Genomic DNA, 27,191 nt, shown 5'->3' on the forward strand with positions numbered 1-27,191 from the left:
AGGTTGGATGCAGTCCCTGTCCCACATGAGGCTCCCGGGCTTTGTTCCCATTTAACAGATGAGTCAGATGAGGCCCAGAGAAGTGAAGTGACTTGCCCGAGGTCACATAGGAGGCAAGTGGCGGGGCCGGGATTAGAACCCAGATCCTTCTGACTCTTGGGTTCTTGCTCTATCCACTAGGCTCTGCTGCTTCTCTGTTGATTAAGCTCTTACCATGTGCCAAGGCTGGGGAACAGTGTGAATTAGGGATCAAAGGTATCAGAATCAAGAGTCCCGAGAGTAGATTTATTAATAGAATATGGATTTTTAGGGGTTTACTTGATTGAAACTGATTTTTGTCTCCCCAAATTGTTAAAATTAGGTTTAACCCCTTCCCCCCAAAAAACGATTTTTAATTTTGAAATGTTACATGTTTCTTAACACTTTAACTGCCCCAAATGAAGGTAGATTTATGAATCCATCCAAACTGTACTTGGCCTACCTAGTGTCAGTTTAGCACGTTTGTATGAGCCGGGAGCGGGAGCTGGTCAGAAGAGAGTGGGCCAGAAATGTGTCTGTTTATTGTTCTAATGTAATAATAATAATAATAATGTTGGTATTTGTTAAGCGCTTACTATGTGCCGAGCACTGTTCTAAGCGCTGGGGTAGACAGGGGAATCAGGTTGTCCCACGTGGGGCTCACAGTCTTAATCCCCATTTTACAGATGAGGTAACTGAGACACAAAGAAGTTAAGTGACTTGCCCACAGTCACACAGCTGACAAGCGGCAGAGCTGGGATTCGAACTCATGACCTCTGACTCCAAAGCCCGTGCTCTTTCCACTGAACCATGCTGCTTCTCTACTCTCCCCAGCGCTTAGTACAGTGCTCTGCACACCGAAAGACCTTCATAAATACGATTGACTGGTCAGCTCGCGGAACCGCGGACCAGCTCCGGGATTTCTATTTCAGGTAACCACGGTGGCGCAATCAATCAATCAGTGGTATTTCCTCGGTGCTCACTGTGCGCAGAGCCCTGTGTTAAGTGCTTGGGAAAGTACAATACGACAGAGGGGGTAGATGGATCCCACAAGGAGCTTACATTCTCCAGAGGGTGACGGACATTTAAATAATTCTATTGCCGAATTGTCCATTCCAGGCGCTTAGTACAGTGCTCTGCACATAGTAAGCGCTCAATAAATACTATTGAATGAATGAATTAATTTAAACAGATTAGGGATCAGTCGATCAATCATATTTACTGAGCGCTTACTATGTGCTGAGCATTGTACTAAGCTCTTGGGAGAAAATATAATAATATAACAGACACGCTCTCTGCCCAAAATGAGCTTAGAGTCTAGAGGGACAGGGGGAAATAGTAGAGTATAAACACTTAGTACAGTGCTCTGCACACACAGTAAGCAATTATTTAATACCAATGATTGAAGAGAAGGAGCATGGCCTAGTGGATAGAGCACGGTCCCTGACGTCAGCAGGTCATGGGTTCAAAACCCGGCTCCGCCACTTCTCTGCTGTGTGAACTTGGGCAAGTTACTTCGCTTCTCGGTGCCTCGGTTCCCTCATCTGTAAAATGGGGATTAAGACTGTGAGCCTGACGTGGGACAGGGACTTTGTCCAATCTCACTTGCTTGTACAGAGCCTGGCACAGAAGCAGCGTGGCTCAGTGGAAAGAGCACGGGCTTGGGAGTCAGAGGTCGTGGGTTCGAATCCCGGCTCTGCCACTTGTCAGCTGGGTGACTGTGGGCAAGTTGCTTCGCTTCTCGGCGCCTCGGTTCCCTCATCTGTAAAATGGGGATTAAGACTGTGAGCCCCACGTGGGACAACCTGATTCCCCTGTGTCCACCCCAGCACTTAGAACAGTGCTCTGCACATAGTAAGCGCTTAACAAATACCAACATTGTTATTATTATTAATAAATACTATCATTATTGATTGATTGAGCAGGTGCCCCCAGGCGGGACAGGAACAGTGCCCAAACTAATTAACTTGGGCCTTCCCCAGTGCTTAAAAGAGTTTTTGACACATGTTAAGTGCTTATCAAATATCATTAAAGAAAAATATATCAGGGTCTCAGCGGCTATCTTCCCTCCCAAGGGTGACTGCGAAGGGAATCCAATCTCCCTCCCACCGGCATCCCTCGGTTCCTCCGAGCTACCTGCACCAGAAACACAGACAGACACGAGCGTTACCACTCTCGACGGGTTTCGAATGAATGACTCGGAAGTTTATTAACTTGTTCATTAGGTAACAAAGAGAACGTTTCTTGGTGTGGCAGCGGGGTTGAGCGAGAAGCAGCTGGTTTAGTGTTGGGTTCTCATTCTGCGTCCACCACATGTCTGCTGTGACCTTGGGCAAGTCACGGGAAGCAGCATGGCTTAGTGGAAAGAGCCTGGGCTTGGGAGTCAGAGGTGATGGGTTCGAATCCCAGATCTGCCACTTGTCAGCTGGGTGACTTCCCCCCATTTCCCTCTGCTCCTCCCGCTCTCCCTTCCCATCCCCTCAGCACTGCACTCATCTGCTCAACTGTATATATTTTCATTACCCTATTTATTTGGTTAATGAATTGTACGTCGCCTCGATTCTATTTAGTTACCATTGTTTTTACGAGATGTTGTTCCCCTCGACTCTATTTATTGCCATCGTTCTCGTCTGCCCGTCTCCCCCGATTAGACCGTAAGCCTGTCAAACGGCAGGGACCGTCTCTATCTGTTGCCCACTTGTTCATTCCAAACGCTTAGTACAGTGCTCTGCACATAGTAAGCGCTCATTATATACTATTGAATGAAAGCACGGGCTTGGGAGTCAGAGGTCATGGGTTCGAATCCCGGCTCTGCCACTTGTCAGCTGGGTGACTGTGGGCAAGTCACTTCACTTCTCTGTGCCTCAGTTCCCTCATCTGTAAAATGGGGACTAAGACTGTGAGCCTCATGTGGAACAACCTGATGACCCTGCATCTACCCCAGCGCTTAGAACAGTGCTCTGCACGTAGTAAGCTCTTAACAAATACAAACGCCAACATTATTATTAACCTGATGAGCTTGCATCCCCCCTCCCCAGCGCTTAGAACAGTGCTTGAATCTATTTATTGCTATTGTTTTTGTCCGTCTCCCCCGATTAGACTGTAAGCCCGTCAAAGGGCAGGGCCTGTCTCTATCTGTTACCCATTTGTCCATTCCAAGCGCTTAGTACAGTGCTCTGCACAGAGTGAGCGCTCAATAAATACTATTGAATTGAATGATTAGACTGTTAAGCCCGTCAAAGGGCAGGGCCTGTCTCTATCTGTTACCCGTTTGTCCATTCCAAGCGCTTAGTCCAGTGCTCTGCACAGAGTAAGCGCTCAATAAATACTACTGAATGAACGAAAAATATTATTGAATGATTTCACCTCCCACCCTCCCTCACCAAAGGCCTCGGGGACGAAGCAGATTCCTCTTCAGCCCATCAAAGGGCAGGGCCTGTCTCTATCTGTTACCCATTTGTCCCTTCCAAGCGCTTAGTCCAGTGCTCTGCACATAGTAAGCGCTCAATAAATACTACTGAATGAATGAATGCTTGGCACACAGTAAGCGGCTTAATAAAGGCCATGATTCTTACTATTAACTAATATAATAACTATATTATATAACTATATGTAATAATAATAGTTATTGTTAAGTGGCGGGGGAGGGATTGGAACCCACGACCCTCCCACTGGCCAGCAAGTGTTCTACCCGCTAGGCCTCGAGGGGGAGGGTCCTGTCCCTTTAAGGGCGGCCCCGCCCCCTCCCCCCTCCCGCGCGCGCGGCCCCGCCCCCTCCCGCGCGCGCGCCGCGACCTTTCCCCTACTTCCCCGCGGGCCTTTGGGTCAGGGCGCTCCCGGGCCCCGCCCCCCGCCCCAGGCAGACACGTGTCCGGGCCCCTCCCCCCTCCCCGATCACGCGGCCGCCAGGCCCCGATCACGCGCCGGCCCCGCCCCCCCGCCCCTCGCTCCCATTGGCTGGGGCCCCGCCGGGCTCGTCGGGGATTGGCGGAGCCCCTCGCCGGGGGGGAGGGGCGCGCGTATTTTGGTTGGTCTCCCCGCCCCGCGCGCCGGGCTAGCGGGGCCGCGCAGAGGCGCGCGCGCGCGCGCCCCGGCCGGAGGAGCCGCCGCCGCGCCAGGGCCGGGGACCCCCCCCATGCGCCGCCGTCCCCGCTGGATCTTCCCGCGGCCGCCATGCGCGCCTCCGGCCTGGGAGAGGCGTCCGCTGTGAGTCGTCGGGGACCCCTCCCTCCCCACCCCCGGGGCCCTTAGGTGCGGCGGGGCGGAGCGGGTCCTGTTGGTCGACCGGGCCGCTGCGGGGGGGGAGGGGATGCGGGACGTGCGCCTCGCGCACATGGGTCGCGCGCCAAGCTGCCTCGCGCCAGCGGGGGGGCGCCGTCTGCGCACGCGCGCCTGTCTGGGGTTGCGCGCGCAGCTTTGTCCCCTGCCCCTCCGCCCGCGCGGCCCAGGGCCGCCCCCCACCCCGCATCCGCCCGCATCCTCCCGCACCCGACCCGATGGTGCCCCTTTTAGCCGCCGACACGGCGCCCCGGCCCGCCCCGCCTCGGCCCCCACCTATATTGGAGCGGGGAGGGCGAGGGCGGAGGACCGAGGCCCCGCCCCCTTCCTTCTCCCCTCTCCCGCCATCGCCACCCTCGCGGGCGGGGGGCGGGGCTTAGCTCCGGCGGCGACGCTGATTGGGCGGGGGGGGAGCGCGGGCACGAGCGGGGAAGGCCTCGGAGCCCTGCCAAGGCCCAAGGGACACAATGGCAGGGAGGCCCCGGGCCAGACAGATATTGTTTTTACTAATGATATAGTGATGATTTGGTAATAATGATAATGATGGCGTTTCTTAAGCGCCTACTATGTGCCAAACACTGTTCTAAGCGCTGAGTATCATAATAGCATGAGCCACAGTGGCAGGGAGCCCTTGGGGCCAGTCTGATGTTTTTTTAATGATACAGTAATGATTTAATGATTTTTTTCTAGTAATGATATAGTAGTGATTTAGTAATAATGATAATGATGGCGTTACTTAAGCCCCCACTATGTGCCAAGCACTGTTCTAAGTGCTGAGTATCATAATAGCGCGGGCCACCATGGCAGGGAGCCCTTGGGGCCAGTCTGATTTTTTTTAGTAATGATACAGTAATGATTTAATAATGTGTTTTTTTTTAGTAATGATATAGTAGTGGTTTAGTAATAATGATAATGATGGCGTTACTTAAGCCCCTACTGTGTGCCAAGCACTGTTCTAAGTGCTGACTATTATAATAGCATGAGCCACAGTGGCAGGGAGCCCTTGGAGCCAGTCTGATTTTTTTTTTTTTTAGTAATGATATAGGAATGATTTAGTAATAATGAAAATGGCGTTTCTTAAGCTCCTACTATGTGCCAAGCACTGTTCTAAGCGCTGAGTATCATAATAGCATGAGGCACAGTGGCAGGGAGCCCTTGGGGCCAGTCTGATTTTTTTTTAAGTAATGATACAGTAATGATTTAGTAATGATGACTTTTTTTTAGTAATGATATAGTGGTGATTTAGTAATAATGAAAATGTTACTGAAGCCCCTACTATGTGCCAAACACTGTTCTAAGCACTGAGTATCATAATAGATAGCCACAATGGCAGGGAGCCCTTGGGGCCAGTCTGATTTTTATTAATGATACAGTAATGATTTAGTAATGATTTTTTTTTTAGTAATGATATAGTGGTGATTTAGTAATAATGAAAATGATGTTACTTAAGCCCCTACTATGTGCCAAACACTGTTCTAAGCACTGAGTATCATAATAGCATGAGCCACAGTGGCAGGGAGCCCTTAGGGCCAGTCTGATTTTTTTATTTATTAATGATACAGTAATGATTTAGTAATGATTTTTTTTAGTAATGATGTAGTGGTGATTTAGTAATAATGAAAATGATGTTACTTAAGCCCCTACTATGTGCCAAACACTGTTCTAAGCACTGAGTATCATAAGCATGAGCCACAGTGGCAGGGAGCCCTTGGGGCCAGTCTGATGTTTTTTAGTAATGATACAGTAATGATTTAGTAATGATTTTTTTAGTAATGATATAGTAGTTTAGTAATAATGATGGCATTACTTAAGCCCCTACTATGTGCCAAGCACTGTTGTAAGCGCTGAGGATCATAATAGCGTGTGCCAAAATGGCAGGGAGCCCCGGGGCCAGGCAGATTTTTTTTTTTTTTTTAGTAATGATACAGTAATAATCTAGTAATTTTTTTTAGTAATGATATAGTAATGATTTAGTAATAATAATGGCTTACTTAAGCCCTTACTATGTGCCAAGCACTGTTTTAAGCACTGAGTGTCATAATAGCGCAGGCCACCATGGCAGGGAGCCCCTGGGGCCAGTCTGATTTTTTTTAGTAATGATAATAATGTTGGTATTTGTTAAGTGCTTACTATGTGCAGAGCACTGTTCTAAGCGCTGGGGTAGATACAGGGTTATCAGGTTGTCCCACACGAGGCTCCCAGTCTTCATCCCCATTTTACAGATGAGGTAACCGCGGGCACAGAGGAAGTGAAGTGACTTGCCCACAGTCACACAGCTGACAAGTGGCGGATCGGGGATTCGAACCCATGACTTCTGACTCCCAAGCCCGGGCTCTTTCCATTGAGCCACGCTGCTTCTCTAATGATATAGTAATGATATAGTAATAATGATAATGATGGTGTTTCTTAAGCCAAGCACTGTTCTAAGTGCTGAGTATAGTAATAATGTTGATAGTTGTTAAGCGCTTCCTATGTGCAGGGCACTGTTCTAAGCGCGGGGGGAGATACAGGGTGATCAGTTTGTCCCACGTGGGGCTCACAGTCTTCACCCCCATTTTACAGATGAGGTAACTGAGGCCCAGTGAAGTGACTTGCCCAAAGTTACACCGCTGGCAAGTGGCGGAGCCAGGATTAGAACCCACGACCTTATTATAATGATGGTATCTGTTAAGCGCTTACTATGTGCCAAGCACTGTTCCAAGTGCTGGGGTAGATACAAGATTATCAGGTTGCCCCACCTTGGACTCACAGTCTTAATCCTCATTTTACAGATGAGGTAATCGAGGCACAGAGAAGTTGTGACTGGCCCAATGTAACACAGCAGACAAGTGGCGGAGCCGGGATTAGAACCCATGACCTCTGGCTCCCAAGCCCGGGCTTTTTCCACCAAGCCATGCTGAGTGCTTATCGTGTGCAAACCATGGTCTTCTTTCAAACATTTCATTCATTCAGTCGTATTTATTGAGCGCTTATTGTGTGCAGAGCACTGTACTAACAACAGATAGAGACAGTTCCTGCCCAACAGCGGGCTCACGGTTTAAATGGGAGAGACGGCAAAACTAAGCAAGTAATCAGACATTTATATATTCAGTATTTATTGAGCACTGTGTGCAGAGCACTATACTAAGCGCTTGGGAGAGGACAGTAGAACATCAGACACATTCCATACCCACAAGGAGCCCCCAGTCTTAGAGAGGAAGACATCTATTCATTCAATTGTATTTATTGAGTGCTTACTATGGGCCAGGCACTGTACTAAGCGCTGGGGTGGGTACAAGCAAATTGGGTTGGACATAATGATGTCCACACATCCTATCCGTTACCAAGACCTGCCGGTTTCACCTCTACAATATCGCCAAGATCCGCCCTTTCCTCTCCACCCAAACGGCTACCTTACTATTACGGGCTCTCGTTATATCCCGGCTAGACTACCGTGTCGGCCTTCTCTCTGACCTCCCTTCCTCCTCTCTCGCCCCGCTCCGGTCTATTCTTCACTCCGCTGCCCGGCTCATCTTCCCACAGAAACGATCTGGGCGGGTCACTCCCCTTCTTAAACAACTCCAGTGGTTGCCTATCGACCTCCGCTCCAAACAAAAACTCCTCACTCTAGGCTTCGAGGCTCTCCGTCACCTTGCCCCTTCCTACCTCTCCTCCCTTCTCTCTTTCCACCGCCCACCCCGCACGCTCCGCTCCTCCGCCGCCCACCTCCTCACCGTCCCTCGGTCTCGCCTATCCCGCCGTCGACCCCCGGGCCACGTCCTCCCGCGGTCCCGGAACGCCCTCCCTCCTCACCTCCGCCAAACTGATTCTCTTTCCCTCTTCAAAACCCTACTTAAAAATCTCCTCCAAGAGGCGTTCCCAGACTGAGCTCCTCTTCCCCCTCTACTCCCTCTGCCATCCCCCCTTTACCTCTCCGCAGCTAAAGCCTCATTTTCCCCTTTTCCCTCTGCTCCTCCACCTCTCCCTTCCCATCCCCACAGCACCGTACTCGTCCGCTCGACTGTATATATTTTCGTTACCCTATTTATTTTGTTAATGAATTGTACATCGCCTCGATTCTATTTAGTTGCCATCGGTTTTTACGAGATGTTCTTCCCCTCGACGCTGTTTAGTGCCATCGTTCTCGTCCGTCCGTCTCCCCCGATTAGACCGTAAGCCCGTCAAACGGCAGGGACCGTCTCTATCTGTTGCCGACTTGTTCATCCCAAGCGCTTAGTACAGTGCTCTGCACATAGTAAGCGCTCAATAAATACTATTGAATGAATAATGATGATGATGAGATTTGTTAAGCGCTCACTATGTTCATAGCACTGTTCTAAATGCTGGGGTAGATACAAGGTCATCAGGTGGTCCCACGTGGGGCTCAAAAGTCTTCATCCCCATTTAAGGATGAGGTGACTGAGGCCCAGAGAAGTTAAGTGACTTGCCCAAATCACAGCAGACCAAGTGGCGGAGCCGGATCATGAGTTCTTTCCCTGCCACTTGTCTGCTGTGTGATCTTGGGCAAGTCGCTTTCCTTCCCTGGGCCTCAGTTACATCATCTGGAAAATGGGGATTAAGAGTGTGAGCCCCACGTGGGACAGGGACTGTGTCCAACAGTGCTCTGCCTATAGTAAGCGCTCAGTAAATACTATTGAATGAATTTGTATCCACCCCGGCGCCTAGTACAGTGCAAAGCACATAGTAAACCCTTAACAAATATCTTTATTATCATAATTATTATTACTACGAGCAGGTCCCTTTTCACATGCCAAAGTGGTGGGCTACCCCGGGGCAATTCCGGGGCCTCCTATTTCTACCCCGGGGCATTTTCGTGGCCTCCTATTTTCTGCAGAATCAGTCTGGAAGTTAGCAGAAAGAGGGAGAGACTGTTCTGGCCTTCCGGGCTGGTAGCCAAGTGAAGGGTGGGGAAGGCTTTGGGGCTCGCTCCAGGGCTCGGGAGCTTGACAGGCTCTTAATAACAATAGTGGGATTTGTTAGGCGCTTACTATGTGTCAAGTACCTTTCTAAGCGATGGGGTGGCTACGAGATAATCAGGGCCAACACAGCCATCATCCCACGTGGGGCTCACAGTCTGAGTAGGAGGGACAACTGGATTGAATCCCCATTTTACAGATGAGGGAACTGAGGCGCAGAGAAGGTAAGTGGCTGTGGGAAGCATGTTAAAAAGAGGTGTTCTTTTTTTAATTGCTCATCCCTTCCTTTTTCTTCCATTGGGTCCCTCCCCGACCCTAGACTCTAAACCCCTTGAGGGAATGTGTTGACCAACTGTTATTTTGTATTCTCACAAGCGCTTAGCACAGGGTTCTAAACACAAGAAGCGCTTAATGAATAGGAGTGACTGGTTTGTTTGCATTGTCCTTGGACTCAGTGCTGTCTCCCAGCGCAGTGTGCAGGATGGCGTGAATATGATTATTTGGGTGATGAATATGATCGGGGGAGCTTTTGGGGGGTGGGGGAGGGTGTTTCGATACAAAAATATACAACTAAGCTTGGCAGTAAAAAAGGAAGTTGTAAGGCACTCAGTGTAGCTATTGTAGCGTGAGGTGCTTGGCGCTCATTTTACATTTCCAGTGTTGATCAATTAGTCAGTAAATGGCTTTTACTGAGCACTTATGGTGTCCCAGAGTACTGTACTAAGCACTTGGAAGAATAAAATACAATAGCATTGGTAATCCCCGCCCATGAGTTTACAGTCTAGAGGGGGAGACAGTTTCCCAGGCGCTTAGTACAGTGCTCTGCACAGAGTAAGCACTCAGTAATTATGATTAATTAAAATAAGTTACAGGTAGGGGAAATGCCAGAATCTAAGTATATGTGCAATCAATTAGTAATATCGAGGGCTTATTGTGTTCAGAGCACGTATCGAGTGCTTGGGAAAGTACAATAAAATAGCGTTTGTAAACACATTCCCGGCCCACAAAGAGCTCATGGTCTAGAGAGGGAGGTGGACATTAAAATATATAACTTATGGATATGGATGTAAGTGCTGTGGGACTGAGATTAGGTGAATATTACGTAATTATAAGTACAGATCCAAGTGCATAGGCAGTGCAATAGAGAGAGGGAGTAGGAGAAAAGATGGCTTCATTAGGGAAGGCCTATTGGAGGAAATGGGATTTTTAAAATGCCGTGAAGGGGAAAGTGGTGGTCGGTCATATTTGAAGGGGGACGGGGAGTGCCAGGCCAGAGGGAGGATGTGGGCAAAAGTTTGACAGCGAGATAGATGAGGTCGAGGTGCAGCGAGCAGATTGGCATTAAAGGAACAGTGTGTGGTTGAGTTTTAGGACATCAGCAAAGTAAGATAGGATGGGGGAAGCTAATTGAGCATTTTAAAACCGGGGGAGACCCACCCAAACCGAAAACCTACAGTAAAACTCAGAAGATAAATTTGAGAAGTACAAAAGCAGTGTGGCCAAATGGATAGAGCACAGGCCTGGGAGTCGGAAGGACCTGGGTTCTAATCCCGGCTCCGCCACGTCTTCCGCGTGACCTTGGGAGAGTCACTTCACTTCTCTGGGCCTCAGTTCCTTCATCTGGAAAATGGGGATTAAAAGTGTGAGCCCCATGGGGGACAGGGACTGTCCAACTTGATTAGCATTTATCCACCCCCAGTACTTAGAACAGTGCTTGGCAAACAGTAAGCGCTTTAACAAGTACCATTATAAGTAGTAGGCCTTGCCGCCTTGTGGCTATCCATTTCTCCAAACAGCGTGGCAAGTGGTATCCAGACAAGCTCGAGTTGTTCAAAACACACGCCTTGATCCCTCCGTTTTAGCTAGAAAAACCTCGTGGAAACGTGCATCCTGGCAGGCCTGAGAGCCGCTATCCTTTCTTGGCCGTTTCCCCAAAAGTTCCAGATCCTCACCATTTTAATTATACGGCCGCAGGAGCGATGTCACATTTTCTTCTCGGCGGTTCGGGTTTAATCATTTCCCCGGGAAAGCCTAATCGTCAAACCCTCTCGTAGGAATCATGGGCAATTCCTTTCCATCCAGATCTTTGGGTTTTCTCCCTTTCCAGAACACTAGTTAAAAAATACAAAACAGACTCCCTATTTGGAAAGATGACAGATAATACGAGAGTGAAGTTGTTCCCGAGCTCAGTGCGGACCACTGAATTGGTCCGGGGTTTGCACGTATCGGATGCGCGGGTGGGTTTGTGCAATCCGAACGCCTCAGACTGACGGGGGGAAATCATAATCCTCGATTGTCTTTAGGCTGACATCATGGACATATGTGAATCCATCCTGGAACGGAAACGCCATGACAGCGAAAGGTCTACGTGCAGTGTCTTGGAACAGAATGACATCGAAGCAGTCGAGGCCCTCGTTTGCATGAGTTCTTGGGGTCAAAGATCCCAGAAGGGTGATCTTTTAAAGATCAGGCCTCTTACACCTGTCTCGGATTCTGGGGACTCGACGATGCACGGTGACGCAGCCGCTTCTGAGTTCCCGAAGGACTTCCACTCTCTGTCAACCCTGGTGAGGAGGAAGGCGAAAAATGAATGTTTAAAATTGCTCTGTTGACCCCCCCAGATATATTTATGGCTCTGCATTAAGTCCGTCTGTGTGTCAGAGAGTGTTGTCCCCTGCTCTTTGCTCATCCTGTGCCTGACTGGGAAAAATGGGGTTTAGTCCTGAGGGGTGTTGACTTTCAGATCTCCAGACTGTCTTCCATTTTATCATGTGGAAAATCGGCCGCCTTTCCTGTGCTAGATAGCAACATTCCAAGCCAGAGGGCGTACGAGCATCAGAAGCTTGGGAACGAATCTGGGCGGTGCAGAAGTTCCTCCTGTCCCAGGAAGTGAGCTCTCTGGTGTTTCACAGGGGGTCTCCTGAGGAGCCCAGGGAACGGAGAGCTTCCCCTAAAGGGGACTCAGTCGGCTTCAGCTGGAACCCTGTGAAAATGAAGCAGGGGGTCAAAATTCGAAGCCGCCTCTGTACTCTGAACATCCACCCCTTGCGACTTTCCTTTGCAACAGTCTTAATAATAATAATAATGTTGGTATTTGTTAAGCGCTTACTATGTGCCGAGCACTGTTCTAAGCGCTGGGGTAGACATAGGGGAATCAGGTTGTCCTACGTGGGGCTCACAGTCTTAATCCCCATTTTACAGATGAGGGAACTGAGGCACAGAGAAGTTAAGTGACTCGCCCACAGTCACACAGCCGACAAGTGGCAGAGCTGGGATTCGAACTCATGAGCCCTGACTCCAAAGCCCGTGCTCTTTCCACTGAGCCACGCTACTTCTCTGACAGTCTTCTTATGGTGTTGTTAGGGGAGGGAGGGTGCTGTTTTTCATAGCTTTTCTAGCGAGGGTAAGTGAGACTTTGAGAAGTTGTGTGTGGTTTTTTTTTTTTTTTTAATGGCATCTGTTCAGTGTTTATCTTGTGCTAGGCACCGTACTAAGCACTGGGGTAGATACAGGTTACTTAAGTTGGACATAGTCGATGCTCTACCATGGGGCTCACAACCTTCGTTCCCTTTTCACAGATGAGGTGACCGAACCAAAGGAAAGTCGTGACTTGTTAAAGGTCACAGAGCAGACAAGTAGCGGAGCCGGGATTAGTACCCAGGGCCTTCTGTCTTCCGGCCCAAGCTCTATCCACTGGGCCGCTCTGCTTCTCCGTTCCAACCTCTGGCTTGTGCCCAAAAGGGAGATATGAACTAGGGTAGTTGATATAGACTGCTGCAGCGGGTAGGAAATCTAGATGAAGCCACGGTGGCAGCATCAAAGGGAGAAAGGAAATGACACTGGGCATTCGAACATCCTCATCGCCCTGAGGGTTGTGGAAATACTGGGGTCGATCCATCCCTGGAACACGGGCCCGCTTTAGCCGTAGGTCAAAAGGGCCACCGTGGCAAGCATCGCTCTGACAGGCCCCCGCCCCTCATCTGCTCAGAGAGGCTAAAAATAGCCCTAACCAGCCTGAGGAGGGAGGGAGGGCCCTGTGGTCTGGGGAAGGAAGGAGGCAGAAACTGGATTCCTCGGCCTCGGCCCTTCCGGAGCCCGGTGACCTCACAATTCCCCGCACCCGCCCATTGGGCCCAGAGATCAAGTGGAAATAATGGAGGGAGTCGAGGCAGAATAAGCAACTGGAAGCACCTCTGGTAGTGCTCGATGCAGGGCGGCGATGGATAATAAATAGCTCGCGTCTTTTCACCAGAGCCTATCCGAGAACCAGAAAGCATCGAGCGGCTAATTTTAGAAGGAGAGGCCTGGTTTCTCGACGGCACTGTTCTGTAAAACCCCAGGGCACGTGTAAGTCCGATGCCGGTGGGCCTTCGGAGCTCGCCACTCGCCCTCTGTTGATCTTTTTATTTTTTTTTTCCCTTTTTTTCCCCCTTCTTCCTTCTCAGTGCATGACGCCTCCTCACAGCCCAGATTTTGTGGAGCCATCGGCCGCGCCCCTCCTGCCCGCCCAAGCGACTTACTCCAGATCGAGGACGGCCCCGGCCCAGCCAGCCGTCTCGGCGGGGGACCCCGCCTCCGCCCCGGGCACGGGGACGGAGAAGCGGCCGGGCGAGGCCCGCAGGGCCATGGCGACCAGCGTCATCCGCCACACGGGAGCCGGCTCGGCGTCCTGCCCGGGGCCCGCGGCCCGCGGGAGCCCCCCCGGGGAGTCGGAAGGCGGGGACCCGGGACGCCCCGAGGAGCCGCGGGCCCCGCCGCCCACGAACGATTCGACCGGGGGGCCCCCCCCGGCACGCCAGCCCCGTTTGCACGCCTCCGATCCCTCAGCCCCCTCTGACAAAGGGCGGCAGGCAGCGTGGCCTGCGGCCCTGCAGACTCACCCGCCAAAGAATCGCGAAAGCGACTTGCCCCGGAAAGCCGCCCCTCTCGTTTCCGTCCCCAGCGCCCCCGTGCTCTGCCAGATGATCCCCGTGAACGGACAGGGCGGAATGATTTCGGCCTTCCTGAAGCCCCCGGCCCAGACGGGCCCGGGTGCCGTGAAGCCCATTTTGCCCCAGGCTGCTCCAGTGTCGCAGCCCCTCCTCGTGGGGGCCTCGATGCCTCAGGGAACCGTGATGTTAGTTCTTCCTCAGGCTGCCGTCACGCAGCCGCCCCCGGCTTGCCAGCCCGGCGTCGTGACTGTCGGGAACACCAAGTTACTGCCTCTTGCCCCTGCTCCAGTGTTCGTTACCTCCGGTCCAAACTGTGCCCCTCAGATGGACTTTTCCAGAAGAAGAAATTATGTTTGCAACTTTCCAGGCTGCAGGAAAACGTACTTCAAAAGTTCTCACCTCAAGGCCCATCTTCGCACACACACTGGTGAGTGTGGGAAGGGGTGAAGTTGGACGTTGCCGAAATTATTACCAAATCTGGAGGTTTGGATTTTGGGGGGGGAGGGGGTGTTCGTCTAGGAGAGAAAAGAATGGGAGGGAATAGTTGGGAAGTAGAGGAATTTTGCTTCTTGAAAGAATGTCTTTCACTTATTCGAGCAAGAGTGATATCGACTTAGCTGGTGTCACAATGTAATGGGCAAACTTCATTTTCTCTGCGTGTCTCGGCAGTGATCTTTAATCATTTTTAGATTCCAAAAAATGATGTTAACGAAGGCTACGATCAGAAGTTCGCTTGCAATGAAATAGCCGCCGATGAAATACCTTAAAAAAGCATTCATCGACGGTAGAAACTGGGAAGGTGAATAAAGGAGAGCCCGTTTTTCTTTGCTAAAGTACTTTTTTTTTAAAAAAAAAAAAAAAGATCCTTGACATTTAGGTCTGATACAGGAAAAAAGATGAACCAAAACCATCGCAACATGACGAAATGAGGAGGTTTCCCTTTGTCTAGGAGAGTATTCACCTGTCGTAGCAGGGGACTGGACTAGATTCATCCTTTTGTTCATTCAGTGAATGAATAGATGATCTCTTGGGCCTCTTCTGAATCCTTTGACCGTATAACTCTGTAATATAATTCTGACTTTCGGGCCTGTGCTTTTTACACTAGGCCATGCTGCTTCTCTATCGACCCATCTTCCCCAAGCTCCACATTTCCCAATTTTGTAATAACGGGGCCCTGCGGGGATGCAACACCTGTAGGTAGGAGGGATGCCTACATGTGCTGCCGCTCTAAACAATAGAAGCATTTCCAAACTAAAAGCAGTTGCTTTCTTACGACGAAGAGCCATCAGAGGGGATGCCAGATTGGAGTTTGGCTAAGTATATCCGGGGCCCTGGATAGTTTGACCCTGGGAGCGAGTCCCGAGAAAAGATGGTTGACCCATCACTGTTCCTCTAGCGGGGCCCAGTGGGAAGAAAGAGCCCGGACTCGGGAGCCGGAAGGGTCTGGGTTCTAATTCCGGCTCTGCCGCCGGTCTGCCGTGTGACCTCGAGCAAGTCGCTTCACTTCTCTGGGCTTCGGTCCCCTCCTCTGGAATACGGGGATTCAGTGCCTCTTCTCCCCCCTACTTTGACTATGAGCCCCGGATGGGACCTGATTATGTCATGTCTACCTCAGTGCCTAATGCAGTGCTGGATAAATACCACAGTTATTATTAGTGCTATTATTAGTCCTATTGTTTGTAAACAGAAGCTGTTTGCAAGTGTAGTTTCCAGAGGAAACTGCCATCAATTTCAAGGCAGACGTTAAGTTCCAGGTTCACTTGAGCAAACGTGCCGCTTTCGATCCCGGAGCGGGATCCCTGATTTCATTATGTTCTGATTGACAGATGGCATTTAACGCTCTTCTCCCCCAGGCGCGATCCTCTCATCACCCTGCTGTCCTGGGTGATTTTGTGGCAGGGGTCTGTCTAGGCTTGCAGGCCAGAGGGTGAGGGGAGCAGCGTGGCCTAGTGGATAGACCCCGGGCCCGGGAGTCAGAAGGTCCTCAGTTCAATCCCTGCTGTGTGACCTTGGGCAAATGACCTTATTTCCCTGTGCCTCAGTTCCCTCATCTGGAAAATGAGGATTAAGACTGTGAGCCCCAGATGGGACATGGACTGTATCCAACCTGATTATCTTGTATCTACCCCAGCGCTTAGTACAGGGCTTGGCACATGATAAGTGCTTAAATGTCATTTAAAAAAAAAAAATGTGGTTGACTTGTAGAAGAATTCTAAACTATCAGGCAGTGGTTTAACCTGCATAAAGTAATTCATTAAAAACAGCTCCTTTTTATAAAAGGACCAGTGGCATATTATGAAAATATTATCTTCCCTAAAAATCTTGTCTCGGAGAGAATGTGCAATCCTGTTCTTTAGCCAGGATTGCCTGTGATTGTACTGGTGGATTTAAAAATTGATGGAAAAGAATATGTATTTTAAAGGGGACAGCTATTCTAAAATCTCCAGCCTGGCTATGGTACTTATTACAGTGGTTGGCGCATAGTAAGCACTTAACAAGTGCTGAAATAGATCAAAAAAAAAAATTCAGGTTGGACACAGCCCTCGTCGCACCTGGGGCCCACAACTAAGAAGGAGGGTGTAAGATTTAATCCCCATTTTAGAGATGAGGAAACAGAGGCAAAGAGAAATTAAGTGACTTATCCAGGGTCACACAGCAAACAAGTGCGTGCTGTGAGCTGGGATTAGAACCCAGGTCTGCCTCCCAGGCCTTTGCTCCTTCCATTAGATTATGCTGCTTCTCTAAGATGGATCAATGGTGCTTATCGAGCGTCTACTGTCTGAGAACTTGGAAAGGTACAATACAATCTTCTCTGCCCACAAGGAGCTTACAGTCTAGAGCGTGTAGGAGAGGGCCTTTGGGAAGGTCTGTGCCATCACTTACCCAAAATCCTAAAGGCAGTGAGTAGGATCCTCTAAAACGCTGATTCCTGAAGTTATAAACTGTGCACGCGGGTTCTCAGTTTGTTCGATACCAAATACCAACCCGGTGCTGAACCCAGATGGTGAAATGCCCGGCAGATGGGAGCAAACTGCAGGAAGACGTCATAAGGTGGAACGAGAGCCCCCAAAAAGGCAGCTGAGCTTCAGGGCATGTGGGTACAAGGCAGAAACCATCCAAATGCCAGCTGCCTGATGGTGGGGATTGGAGTTCTGTCCGTCACAGTTCAGGAAGGAGAACCAGGGAGTTGTCATTGACTGCTCTTTTAAATTGGAGAAGAGAGGTGAAAAGGTCAACCAATCACTGGTATTTAATAAGTGCTTACTGTGTGCAGAAGACTACTAAAGCTCTTGGGAGAGTGCGAGATAACAGATTTGGTAGACACGTTCCCTGCCCACAGTGATAATGATAATGCGATAATAATTATTGCGGTGCTTGTTAAGTACTTACAATGTGCCAAGCACTGTTCTGAGGTAGGGACGGAGCTGGTTAGAGCAAGAGGGTGGTAAGGAGAAGGTGAACCCAAATGACCAAGGTGGAGAATAAAGCAGAACGGTCACGATTTTTTAGCTGGACAGTCGAGGGCTGAGCAGGGGACGTGATTTAAGCCCACACGATATGGAGGGGGTGGATGGGACAAACTGAGAATCGTTAATTCTCGGAATCTGGCAGCAATAGAGTGACGGGATACCCAGTGAAGCAGGGCCAAAGCAAAGCCAAAGCAATCTCTTCACACACCCCGGGGTCCAAGTGTAGAATTCGTTGCCCTTGGAAGCTGGGTGGGCTGAGAGCATCAGCAAGTTCAAGAGGGGTTTGGCTACACCCGGGAAGAAAGGTTCAAAGTGGGCCTGTTGAGGAAAAGTCTAAGATGGAGAGGGCAGGTGTTAGGGTCGCTAAATGCTCTCCCAAGTGCTTTAGTTCACGTGCTCAGTAAGTGAATGTGAACGAATGAGTGAGTGAAATGGTCCTTAAACATGAGGATCGTTCATGCGTTCATTCAATCGTATTTATTGAGCACTTACTATGTGCAGAGTGCTGTACTAAGTGCTTGGAATGTACAATTCAGCAACAGAGACAATCCCTGCCCTGGCACCCTGCCCACCCCGAAGAGTTTGTCCACGTATCCTGCCTGTTGCCACCAGTGGAGATGGGACACTGACCTGGATGGGCTGTCGGACCAACGCGGCGATGGCATGTCGCTTGTGCCCAAAAATGACGGCGCGTCAAACTGAACTCAAGTTCTGAATGTCTTTTTGTGTTTTTTCTCCCCCCTCCACCCCCCCAGGAGAAAAACCCTTCAACTGCAGCTGGGACGGCTGTGAGAAAAAATTTGCTCGCTCAGACGAACTCTCTCGCCACCGCAGAACTCACACGGGAGAGAAGAAATTTGTGTGTCCGGTGTGTGACCGGCGCTTCATGCGCAGCGATCACTTGACGAAACACGCCCGGCGTCACATGACCACAAAGAAAATCCCCAGCTGGCAAGCGGAGCTCGGCAAACTGAACAGAATCCCTTCGTCGGAGAAACCTGGCAACGTTAGAGAGGCGTTGGGTTCTCCGGGGTCATCCGGGCCAGCTTCCGTTTAAAAGGCCATTTAGGAGAGAATCCTGAGCTGAGGAAAAAGCCTTCTCCAGCAAGCGATACTTTGTAATGACTAAATACAGAATTTCTCTTCCCGGTCTTTTGGTTTAGTTTTGTTTATTTGATGTATTGAAAGCATGTTCACACTTTTTTCCCCCCCCTTTAGTGGGGGCCCTGTTCAATGAGATTCTTCATTTGAGGCTTTTTTAAAAAAAATTTTTAAGGAAAAAAGAAAAAAAGGTCAATCTGTATCACCAGCATGAAACAAATCAAAACTGTAGGAGAAGTATAATTCTGGCAATAAGGTTTACGAAAAATGACTCAAAAACTTTGCATTCGTGTTAGAGAAAACTCAACAGGGTGACTAATTTTTCTAATAGTGTTTTCTATAACAAGGTTTTTATCGTAGGTGGTCGACACAGTTTCTAAATAGTGAATTTGAAGTCAGTGGAAAGTATTTTATAATTGATTAGCAAACTTGAAACATCCTTCAGCAAAAATAAATCTTCATCATTGAACTTTTTAAGCCGAATCATTTTTTAAACTCATATCAGTTGAACAAGGGCCCTTGAAAGGGGGGAAAAATGCAGCGAACATCTTCATAAAATTCCAAAAGTCAAATCATGTCGTTTATATCAAATCTCATCAGTTCCAGTGTATTCGAGGCTACGGTTTGGAAGGCTGAAATTTTGAAGAACCGGGCCCTGGCAAGTTTATGCACAAACCCAAGAGTGACTTGTGAAAAATGTCGCATAACATGTTCGTGTTCTCATACGAAGGAGAAAATTAGCCGAAAATACAACGTCGACGACAAAAAATTCTGGCTGGTGACCAGGAAACTGTTGCGTGTTGCTTGACGTGCAGAAGTTAGTGTCATTAAAGGACATGGATTTTTATTTTCTGGATTAAAAATGATCTTTTTTTTACTGCTTTTATTATTCAGCATCCAGTAGTGAACAGTTGGTTTCCATTCACCAGTATCTGAAACACCAAAAAATGTGAAGTTAGGTCATGTTAAAAAAAACAACCACCACTCCTATCGAAAGTCTTTCGTTGTGGCCTTAAACTATATAGTATGTCGTATGTAGACTTATCTCCTCCGGTAAGTGGAAGTGTCCAACTAGCTGAATGAACTTTTCTCTTCTTTCACCAAAGTATAGTGCATCTAAAGTGAAACACAGAAAGTGTGCAAACTGTCAGATTTTTATTTTTCCTGCCACCCCTTCACTGTTCAAGTTTGAAGAAAAACCCAGAAACCATTGTCTCGGAAATCATCTGGGTTTTCAAAGATTATTCTTTGAACAAGCAGAGAAAATTATTTCAAAGGGGAGGGAAAAGGAATTGTTTTCTTCATTTCCCATCCACGAGAGTACCGCCCTGTTGCCAAAGGATTCCGTTCCTTAATTACCATTGAATTTTGGGTTGTGTTGAGCATTGTTCAACAGCTCTAGAATACAGAATGCATAATAGGGAATGCACTGTATGTTGCACTACTTTTGTGTATGACTCCTCATCTTCTTGTGCAGTATATATATATCTAGATTTTTATGTCTTGAATATAGGTATTGGCAGTTTGCCCCTATAAAAATTTCTGATAAATTGAAATATTGAAGTTGATGTACTGAGTTTTTTGTGGCTAGCATATTGTATCCATATTTTTTATTCTCTCATTTGATACTTATTGAACTCTCCTGCCTTGTCACCATGTTATTTGATATGTATTCTACGTGTAAGTGGTCATGTACTTAGAAGAGAGTTCTTGGAAGCTCATTTTCTGCTAAAAGGTACACTTCCCTAGTGCCGTATTGACACCCAGATGGTAGCGAGCAGTTGGCCCGGAATTAGAATGTGGCGGCGTGAGGGGGGTGCTATTATTCCCCTTTTCCCTCACCTTCCACTCAATCCTTAATCAACACAAACCTTTTTACGACTGCACGAAATATGCAGAGCCCCAAATCTAGGGATCTCAGTTGCTTTACGTACAAAATTGTATTCATAGTTACGTTAGTCATGCTATGACTCCCAGATGAGAAAAGATCTTTGGGACGCATTTTCACATATTGCTCCGATCCCTGACGGTTTTGAATGATGTGATTCCAGAAAAAAAAATAATTGTGTCGATAATGGTTTCCGTTAAGGCAGAGATTTCTCCCTAGAGACTCTTCGCTTATAAAGGTGAGGCTTTCTCTTTTCAGATTGGGGAAAAAAATGCCCCCTCCAAAAGAGAAAAATTACCTAAAGGAAGAACCAGAACACTTTGGTTTTTCATTTCTGACTCTCTCTCTCTGAAGTCTCTCAGTATCATGGTTTAAGTGTATAAGGCAAGCTTTCCCAGTGCACTTTATCGCCTGAGCAGTTTTGCTTGATCTCTTTAAGTAGTTCCAAGAATAAATTTTTTGGATGTTTCATAATTCTGTTTTTGTAACAAATTTTTCAATGTAATATTTAATAAAAACTGTAATCCTCCTTTGAATCACAGATCATTTTTGATTCACAAGGAACGGATGTTTTCTGTTCCTTCTGTCTTTCGGATCACACTTTGCTCTTCGGGTCCGATTCATAGTATCCCTTGCTCGTTTCTCGTGTTTCGACGCCGGTTATAAAGTGCTCTTCAGAGTGGATGAAAGTGTGACCCTAGGAAAGGATACTTGAAAACACCGATCCTACATAGTATTTGTCATCGGGTTTGTCAGGGTTTGATGAAAAAGATCAGGTTGTGGGGATAGAAACTCGGTGGTTTTTTTTTTTTTAAAAAAAAAAGTATAGTGTGTTACTGTGTGCCAAGCATTATACTAAACACTGAAGTAGGTACAATAATAATTTAGGTATTTGCTAAGCGCTTACTATGTGCAAAGCACTGTTCTAAGCGCTGGGGGGATACAAGGTGATCAGGTTGTCCCACGTGGGGCACACAGTCCACCCCCATTTTACAGATGAGGTAACCGAGGCCCAGAGAAGTGAAGTGACTTGCCCGGAGTCACACAGCTGCCAAGTGGCGGAGCTGGGATTCGAACCCACGACCTCTCGTAATAAATATTGAAATAATTGAAATGGGGGTTGGAGAATGCAGCAGGTGGAACCCTTTCTCACCCGTAGAGTCTCATTTAGTGGATCGGTGGCATCTATTGAGTGCTAACTGTGTGCAGAGCACCCTACAAAGTGCTAGGGAGAGTACAATGCGAACCTTCTCCTCTGAACAAGTCCACGAGCAAACTGGAAACTCCATACTCACAATTAGTTTAGACTGTAATTAGCCTTTAGACCGTAAGCTTCTCTAGACTCTAAACTCATTGCGGGCAAGGAAGGTGTCTACCTACTCTCTTATATTGTGCTTTCCTAAGCATTTAGTACAGGGCTTTGCACATAGCAAGCTCTCAGATGATGATGATAGTATTTAAGTGCTTACTATGTATTAATGACGGCATTTGTTAAGCGTTTACTACGTGCAAAGCACTGTTCTAAGCGCTGAGGGGGGATGCGAGGTGATCAGGTTGTCCCACGTGGGGCTCACAGTCTTCATCCCCATTTCACAGACGAGGTAACTGAGGCACAGAAATGAAGTGTGGCTCAGTGGAAAGAGCTTGGGCTTCGGAGTCAGAGGTCATGAGTTCGACTCCTGGCTCTGCCACTTAGCTGTGTGACTGTGGGCAAGTCACTTCACTTCTCTGGGCCTCAGTTCCCTCATCTGTAAAATGGGGATGAAGACCGTGAGCCTCACGTGGGACCACCTGATGACCCCGTATCTCCCCCAGCGCTTAGAACAGTGCTCTGCACATAGTAAGAGCTTAACAAATACCAACATTATTATTATTATTATTATTAAGTGATTTGCCCCAAGTCACGCAGCTGATAAGTGGCGGAGTGGGGATTAGAACCTACGACCTCTGACTTCCCAGCCCGGGCTCTTTCCACCGAGCCACGCTGCTTCTCAAATGCAATTAATGAATTGATTACTCCCCTCTTACTTTCTTAATCTGCTTTTGTTCCAGGGGGATAGCGGAGCACACACCAGAAGCCAGTGTTGATTCTCTCCGCGTTGCATCCCGTCGCGTGGTGGGTGCCGGTGCGTGACGTGGTGGTAAGATCAGCCCGTCGATCCATCAGCGACATTTATCCGGCGCCTACTACAGAGCCCCGGGCTTGGGGGAGTAGAGTAATAATGTTGGTATTTGTTAAGCGCTTACTCTGTGCAGAGCACTGTTCTAAGCGCTGGGGGAGATACAGGGTCATCAGGTTGTCCCACGTGAGGCTCACGGTCTTCATCCCCATTTTACAGATGAGGTAACCGAGGCCCAGAGAAGTGAAGTGACTTGCCCACAGTCACACAGCTGACAAGTGGCGGAGCTGGGATTCGAATCCAAGACCTCTGACTCCCAAGCCCGGGCTCTTTCCACTGAGTCACGCTGAGGTGGCAGACACGATCCCTACCCTCAAGTAGCTTACAAGTTTTAGCGTCTCCCTTGGGCCCGGCCCACTTGGTTAAAGGAGAGTCCTCGGAGAAGGAATCCAGCCGCTGACATACGACTGGGTGAAGTGGTCAGTACTCGGAATTTTGAGCGACTGAATTGTCTCCGGAGTCGAGCAGCGTGGCCTCGTGGATAGAGCACGGGCCTGGGTTTTAATCCCGGCTAGAGGACTCCCGTCGAGGAATCGTGTCTCGAGAGCCAGGTAAGCCTCGCAAAGTTCACGACATTGGAATTCTGATGGGATTAAGACTGTGAGCCTTATAATGTCGGTATTTAAGCGCCTACTCTGTGCCGAGCACTGTTCCAAGCGCTGGGGGAGATACGGGGTCATCGGGTTGTCCCACGTGAGGCTCACAGGCTTCATCCCCACTTTACAGACGAGGTAACCGAGGCACAGAGAAGTGAAGTGATTTGCCCACAGTCACACAGCTAAGTGGCAGAGACGGGACAGGGGAACGGACTCTGTCCAACCTTTGGCTTGTATCCACCCCAGCGCTTAGTACAGTGCCTGGCACATTGTAGGCACTTTAACAAATACAATTATTGGTAACATTATTTAAATCAGTCGATGTTATTTATTGAGCAACTGCTGTGGGCAGCTAAGTGCTTACTGTTCTAAGCGCTGGGGTAGAAACAAGGTGATCAGGTTGTCCCACGTGGGGCTCACAGTCTTAATCCCCGTTTCGCAGATGAGAGAACTGAGGCACAGAGCAGTTAGGTGACTTGCCCAAAGCTGACAAGGGACGGAGTCGCGATTAGAACCCACGACCTCCGACTCCCAAGCCCGTGCTCTTGGGAGAGTACAGAGAAGCAGTGTGGCTCAGTGGAAAGAGCCCGGGCTTGGGAGTCAGAGGTCATGGGTTCGATTCCCGGCTCTGCCACTTGTCTGCTGTGTGACTGGGCAGGTCACTTCACTTCTCCGTGCCTCAGTTCCCTCATCTGTAAAATGGGGGTTAACTGTGAACCTCACGTGGGACAACCGGATGACCCTTTATCTCCCCCAGCGCTTAGAACAGTGCTCTGCACATAGTAAGCGCTTAACAAATACCGACATTATTATTACACCCAGTCAGTCCATTCATTCATATTTATTGAGCACTTACCGTGTGCAGAGCACTGTACTAAGCGTTTGAGAAGTACAATTTGGCAACAGAGACAATCCCTACCCGATCGAAAGAGTCAATAGAAAGAAGTAGAAACAGTCACCTAGTGAAAAGAGGACAAGATTGGAAGTCAAGACGACCGGTTTAATCCTGGCGGCGCCTGCCTGCTGCGTGACCTGGGGAAGTAGCTTACCTTCTCTGTGCCTCAATCTCCTCATCTGTAAAATGGGGATAATTGTTCGGTGCTTATTGTGAGTCAAGCCCTGTCCTCAGCCCTAGGGTAGGTACGAGATAATCAAGTCAGACACAGTCTCCGTCCCACAGGGACCTCACAATCTTAAGTAGGAGGGAGAAGAGGTGAAGCAGTGTGGTCTAGCGGATAGAGCAGGGGCCTGGAGTCGAAAGAACCTGGGTTCTAGTCCCAGCTCTGCCACTCGTCTACTGTGTGACCTTGGGCCAGTCGCTTCACTTCTCACTGCCTCAGTTCCCACGTCTTTAAAATGAGGATTAAGACCGTGAGCCTTGTGTGTGACATGGGTTGTGTCCAACCTGATTAATAATGATGGCATTTGTCAAGCGCTTACTATGTGCAAAGCACTGTTCTAAGCGCTGGAGAGGATACAAGGTGATCAGGTTGTCCCACATGGGGCTCACAGTCTTAATGCCCATTTTACAGTTGCGGTAACTGAAGCACAGAGAAGTTAAGTGACTTGCCCAAAGTCACCCAGCTGACAAGTGGCAGAGCCGGGATTTGAACCCATGATCTCTGACTCCCAAGCCCGTGCTCTTTCCACTGAGCCCCGCTGCTTCTGATTACCTTGTTTCTACCCCAGTGCTTAGCACAGTGCCTGGCACGTAGTAAGCGCTTAACAAATACCATAAAGAAAGAAACAGATATCAAAGCCCATTTTTATTATTTTTTTTTTTACAGATGAAGTAGGTGATTTGCCCAAAGCCGCTTGCTATGACTTTGCTTAGAGCCAGGATCCCATTGTTGGGCGGGGATTGTCTCTATCTGTTGCCGAATTGTCCATTCCAAGCGCTCAGTCCAGTGCTCTGCACACAGTAAGTGCTCAATAAGTACGAATGAATAGGAGCCAGGTTGGGTGACTCCCAGGCCTGTGCTCGTGCCAATAGGCCACGCTATTCCCGTCTCCCTCCCCTTGAGACGGCCAGCTTCCCTGTGAGATGGGGACTGTGTTCCACTTGATGATGATGTACCGATCCTACCCCATAAATACCAACATTATTATTATTAGTACACTGCTGGCCCGACAGTAAGCATTTAACAAACACGATTATTATTAGGAAAAAACCCGTCTTTGCAAATTACATAGGAAGGTGATTCACATCAAGGTCTGAATGCAACAAGGGAGTTTGTGCGATGGTGAATTAAGATGGGGCTATGGCTAGGAGGAAAATCAGGAGTTTTAGGGAGCAGTTCGCTCCCCCCCCAAAACCCCTGCAGCTCCCATCACTTTCAATCTTCTCCTGGCTCGGCCTTGACGCCGGGTCTCAAGTCCCGTTTCGAGCTTATTCCTTAACGTCTGTGCCGTTGCCAGAAAGTTATTACAAATCAGTAGGCAACAACCAACATGCTCTGGAGAATGTTCCAGAGGAGTTCTTCCCTTCCACGAGAGCGACGAGCCTTGCCCAAAAGGGAGGAGGAAGGGCTAGATCTATTTTTTGATCTAGGCTTCAAGAAGCTCGGACCCAAAGGTGACCAAATTGTGTGTGTGTGTGTTTTAATGGTATTTACTATGTGCTAAGTGGTATTTACTGTTCTAAGCGCTGGGGTGGATACAAACGAATCAGGTCGCTTCATCCCCATTTTACAGATGAGGTAACTGAGGCTCAGAGAACTGAAGTGACTTGCCCAAGGTCACACAGAGAAGTGGCAGAGCTGGAATTAGAACCCAGGTCCTTCTGACTCACAGGCACGTTCTCTATCCACTAGGCCACGCTGCTTCGTTGGCAAGCCGGGAATTAGATTTCATCTCCTGGGATAGACCCACGACCAGACAGCAGTAGGATAATAATAGTAATATAAATAATAATAATAAAGGTATTTGTTAAGCACTGACTATGTGCCAAACACTGGGGTAGGATGCAGTCATTGTATCCCACATGGAGCTCATATTCTAAGGGGGAGGGAAGGAAAAGAGGAATTGAATCGACGTTGTACAGATGAGGAAACTGAGGCACTGAGAAGTGAAGTGATTTGCCCAAGGTCACACAGCAGGCAAGTGGCAAAGCTGGGATTAGAACCCAGGTCCCCTGACTCCGAAGCCCGTGCTCTTTCCACCAGGCCAGAGTGCTTTTCAATCCACCACCTTTCTGTTTGTGCTGTTTGTCTTTGACTTTCTCCCTCGTTCCTCCCACTTGCTTCGCTCAGGAAAGGAGGCCTGTGAAATTAACCAGGCCGCCCTGCTCCGTTCCATTTGGCTACCATGGAGCTCTAGCGAATGTGGACTACAATTAGTTGATCGCTGGTATTTATTTATTCATTCAATTAATAATAATAATAATGTTAGTATTTGTTAAGCGCTTACTATGTGCAGAGCACTGTTCTAAGCGCTGGGGTAAACACAGGGGAATCAGGTTGTCCCACGTGGGGCTCACAGTCTTCATCCCCATTTTACAGATGAGGGAACTGAGGCACAGAGAAGTTAAGTGACTTGCCCACAGTCACACAGCTGACAAGTGGCAGAGCTGGGATTCGAACTCATGAGCCCTGACTCCAAAGCCCGTGCTCTTTCCACTGTGCCACGCAATTCATTCAATAGTATTTGTTGAGCGCTTACTATGTGCAGGGCGCTGTACTAAACACTCGGAATGTACAGTTCGGCAACAGAAAGAGACGGTCCCTGCCCATTGACAGGCTTACAGTCTAAGAAATTAACAAATACCAACATTATTATTATTAATCGGGGGAGACAGACAAAAACAATAGCGAT

General features: G+C 48.6%; 1 protein-coding gene across 2 annotated transcripts; it reads left to right on the plus strand.

Moving 5' to 3' along the window:
• The first annotated feature begins 4,119 nt into the window (after positions 1-4,119).
• Positions 4,120-21,138, plus strand: KLF11 (Kruppel like factor 11). 2 transcript variants are annotated; one of them, XM_029050921.1, is made up of 4 exons: positions 4,120-4,224; positions 11,516-11,779; positions 13,658-14,570; positions 18,369-21,138. In XM_029050921.1, exons 1-4 carry the CDS (start codon positions 4,192-4,194, stop codon positions 18,668-18,670), a joined length of 1,512 nt encoding a protein of 503 aa, XP_028906754.1. In that variant the 5' UTR covers positions 4,120-4,191; the 3' UTR covers positions 18,671-21,138. The 2 variants fall into 2 exon arrangements, with proteins under 2 accessions (XP_028906754.1, XP_007671524.2); XM_007673334.3 differs by lacking the exons at positions 4,120-4,224; positions 11,516-11,779 and adding an exon at positions 13,333-13,559.
• Positions 21,139-27,191: the final 6,053 nt, after the last annotated feature.

Source organism: Ornithorhynchus anatinus, chromosome X1 (assembly GCF_004115215.2).
Source record: "Ornithorhynchus anatinus isolate Pmale09 chromosome X1, mOrnAna1.pri.v4, whole genome shotgun sequence".
In the NCBI taxonomy this organism is placed as follows: domain Eukaryota; kingdom Metazoa; phylum Chordata; class Mammalia; order Monotremata; family Ornithorhynchidae; genus Ornithorhynchus; species Ornithorhynchus anatinus.

Bases quoted from the DNA above. Each gene is read 5' to 3' on its own strand.
- KLF11 (XM_029050921.1), top strand. From the start codon at position 4,192: ATGCGCGCCTCCGGCCTGGGAGAGGCGTCCGCT. The intron at 11,780-13,657 runs GTGAGGAGGAAG...CTTCCTTCTCAG, and splicing joins TCCACTCTCTGTCAACCCTG to TGCATGACGCCTCCTCACAG. The intron at 14,571-18,368 runs GTGAGTGTGGGA...CCACCCCCCCAG, and splicing joins CCATCTTCGCACACACACTG to GAGAAAAACCCTTCAACTGC.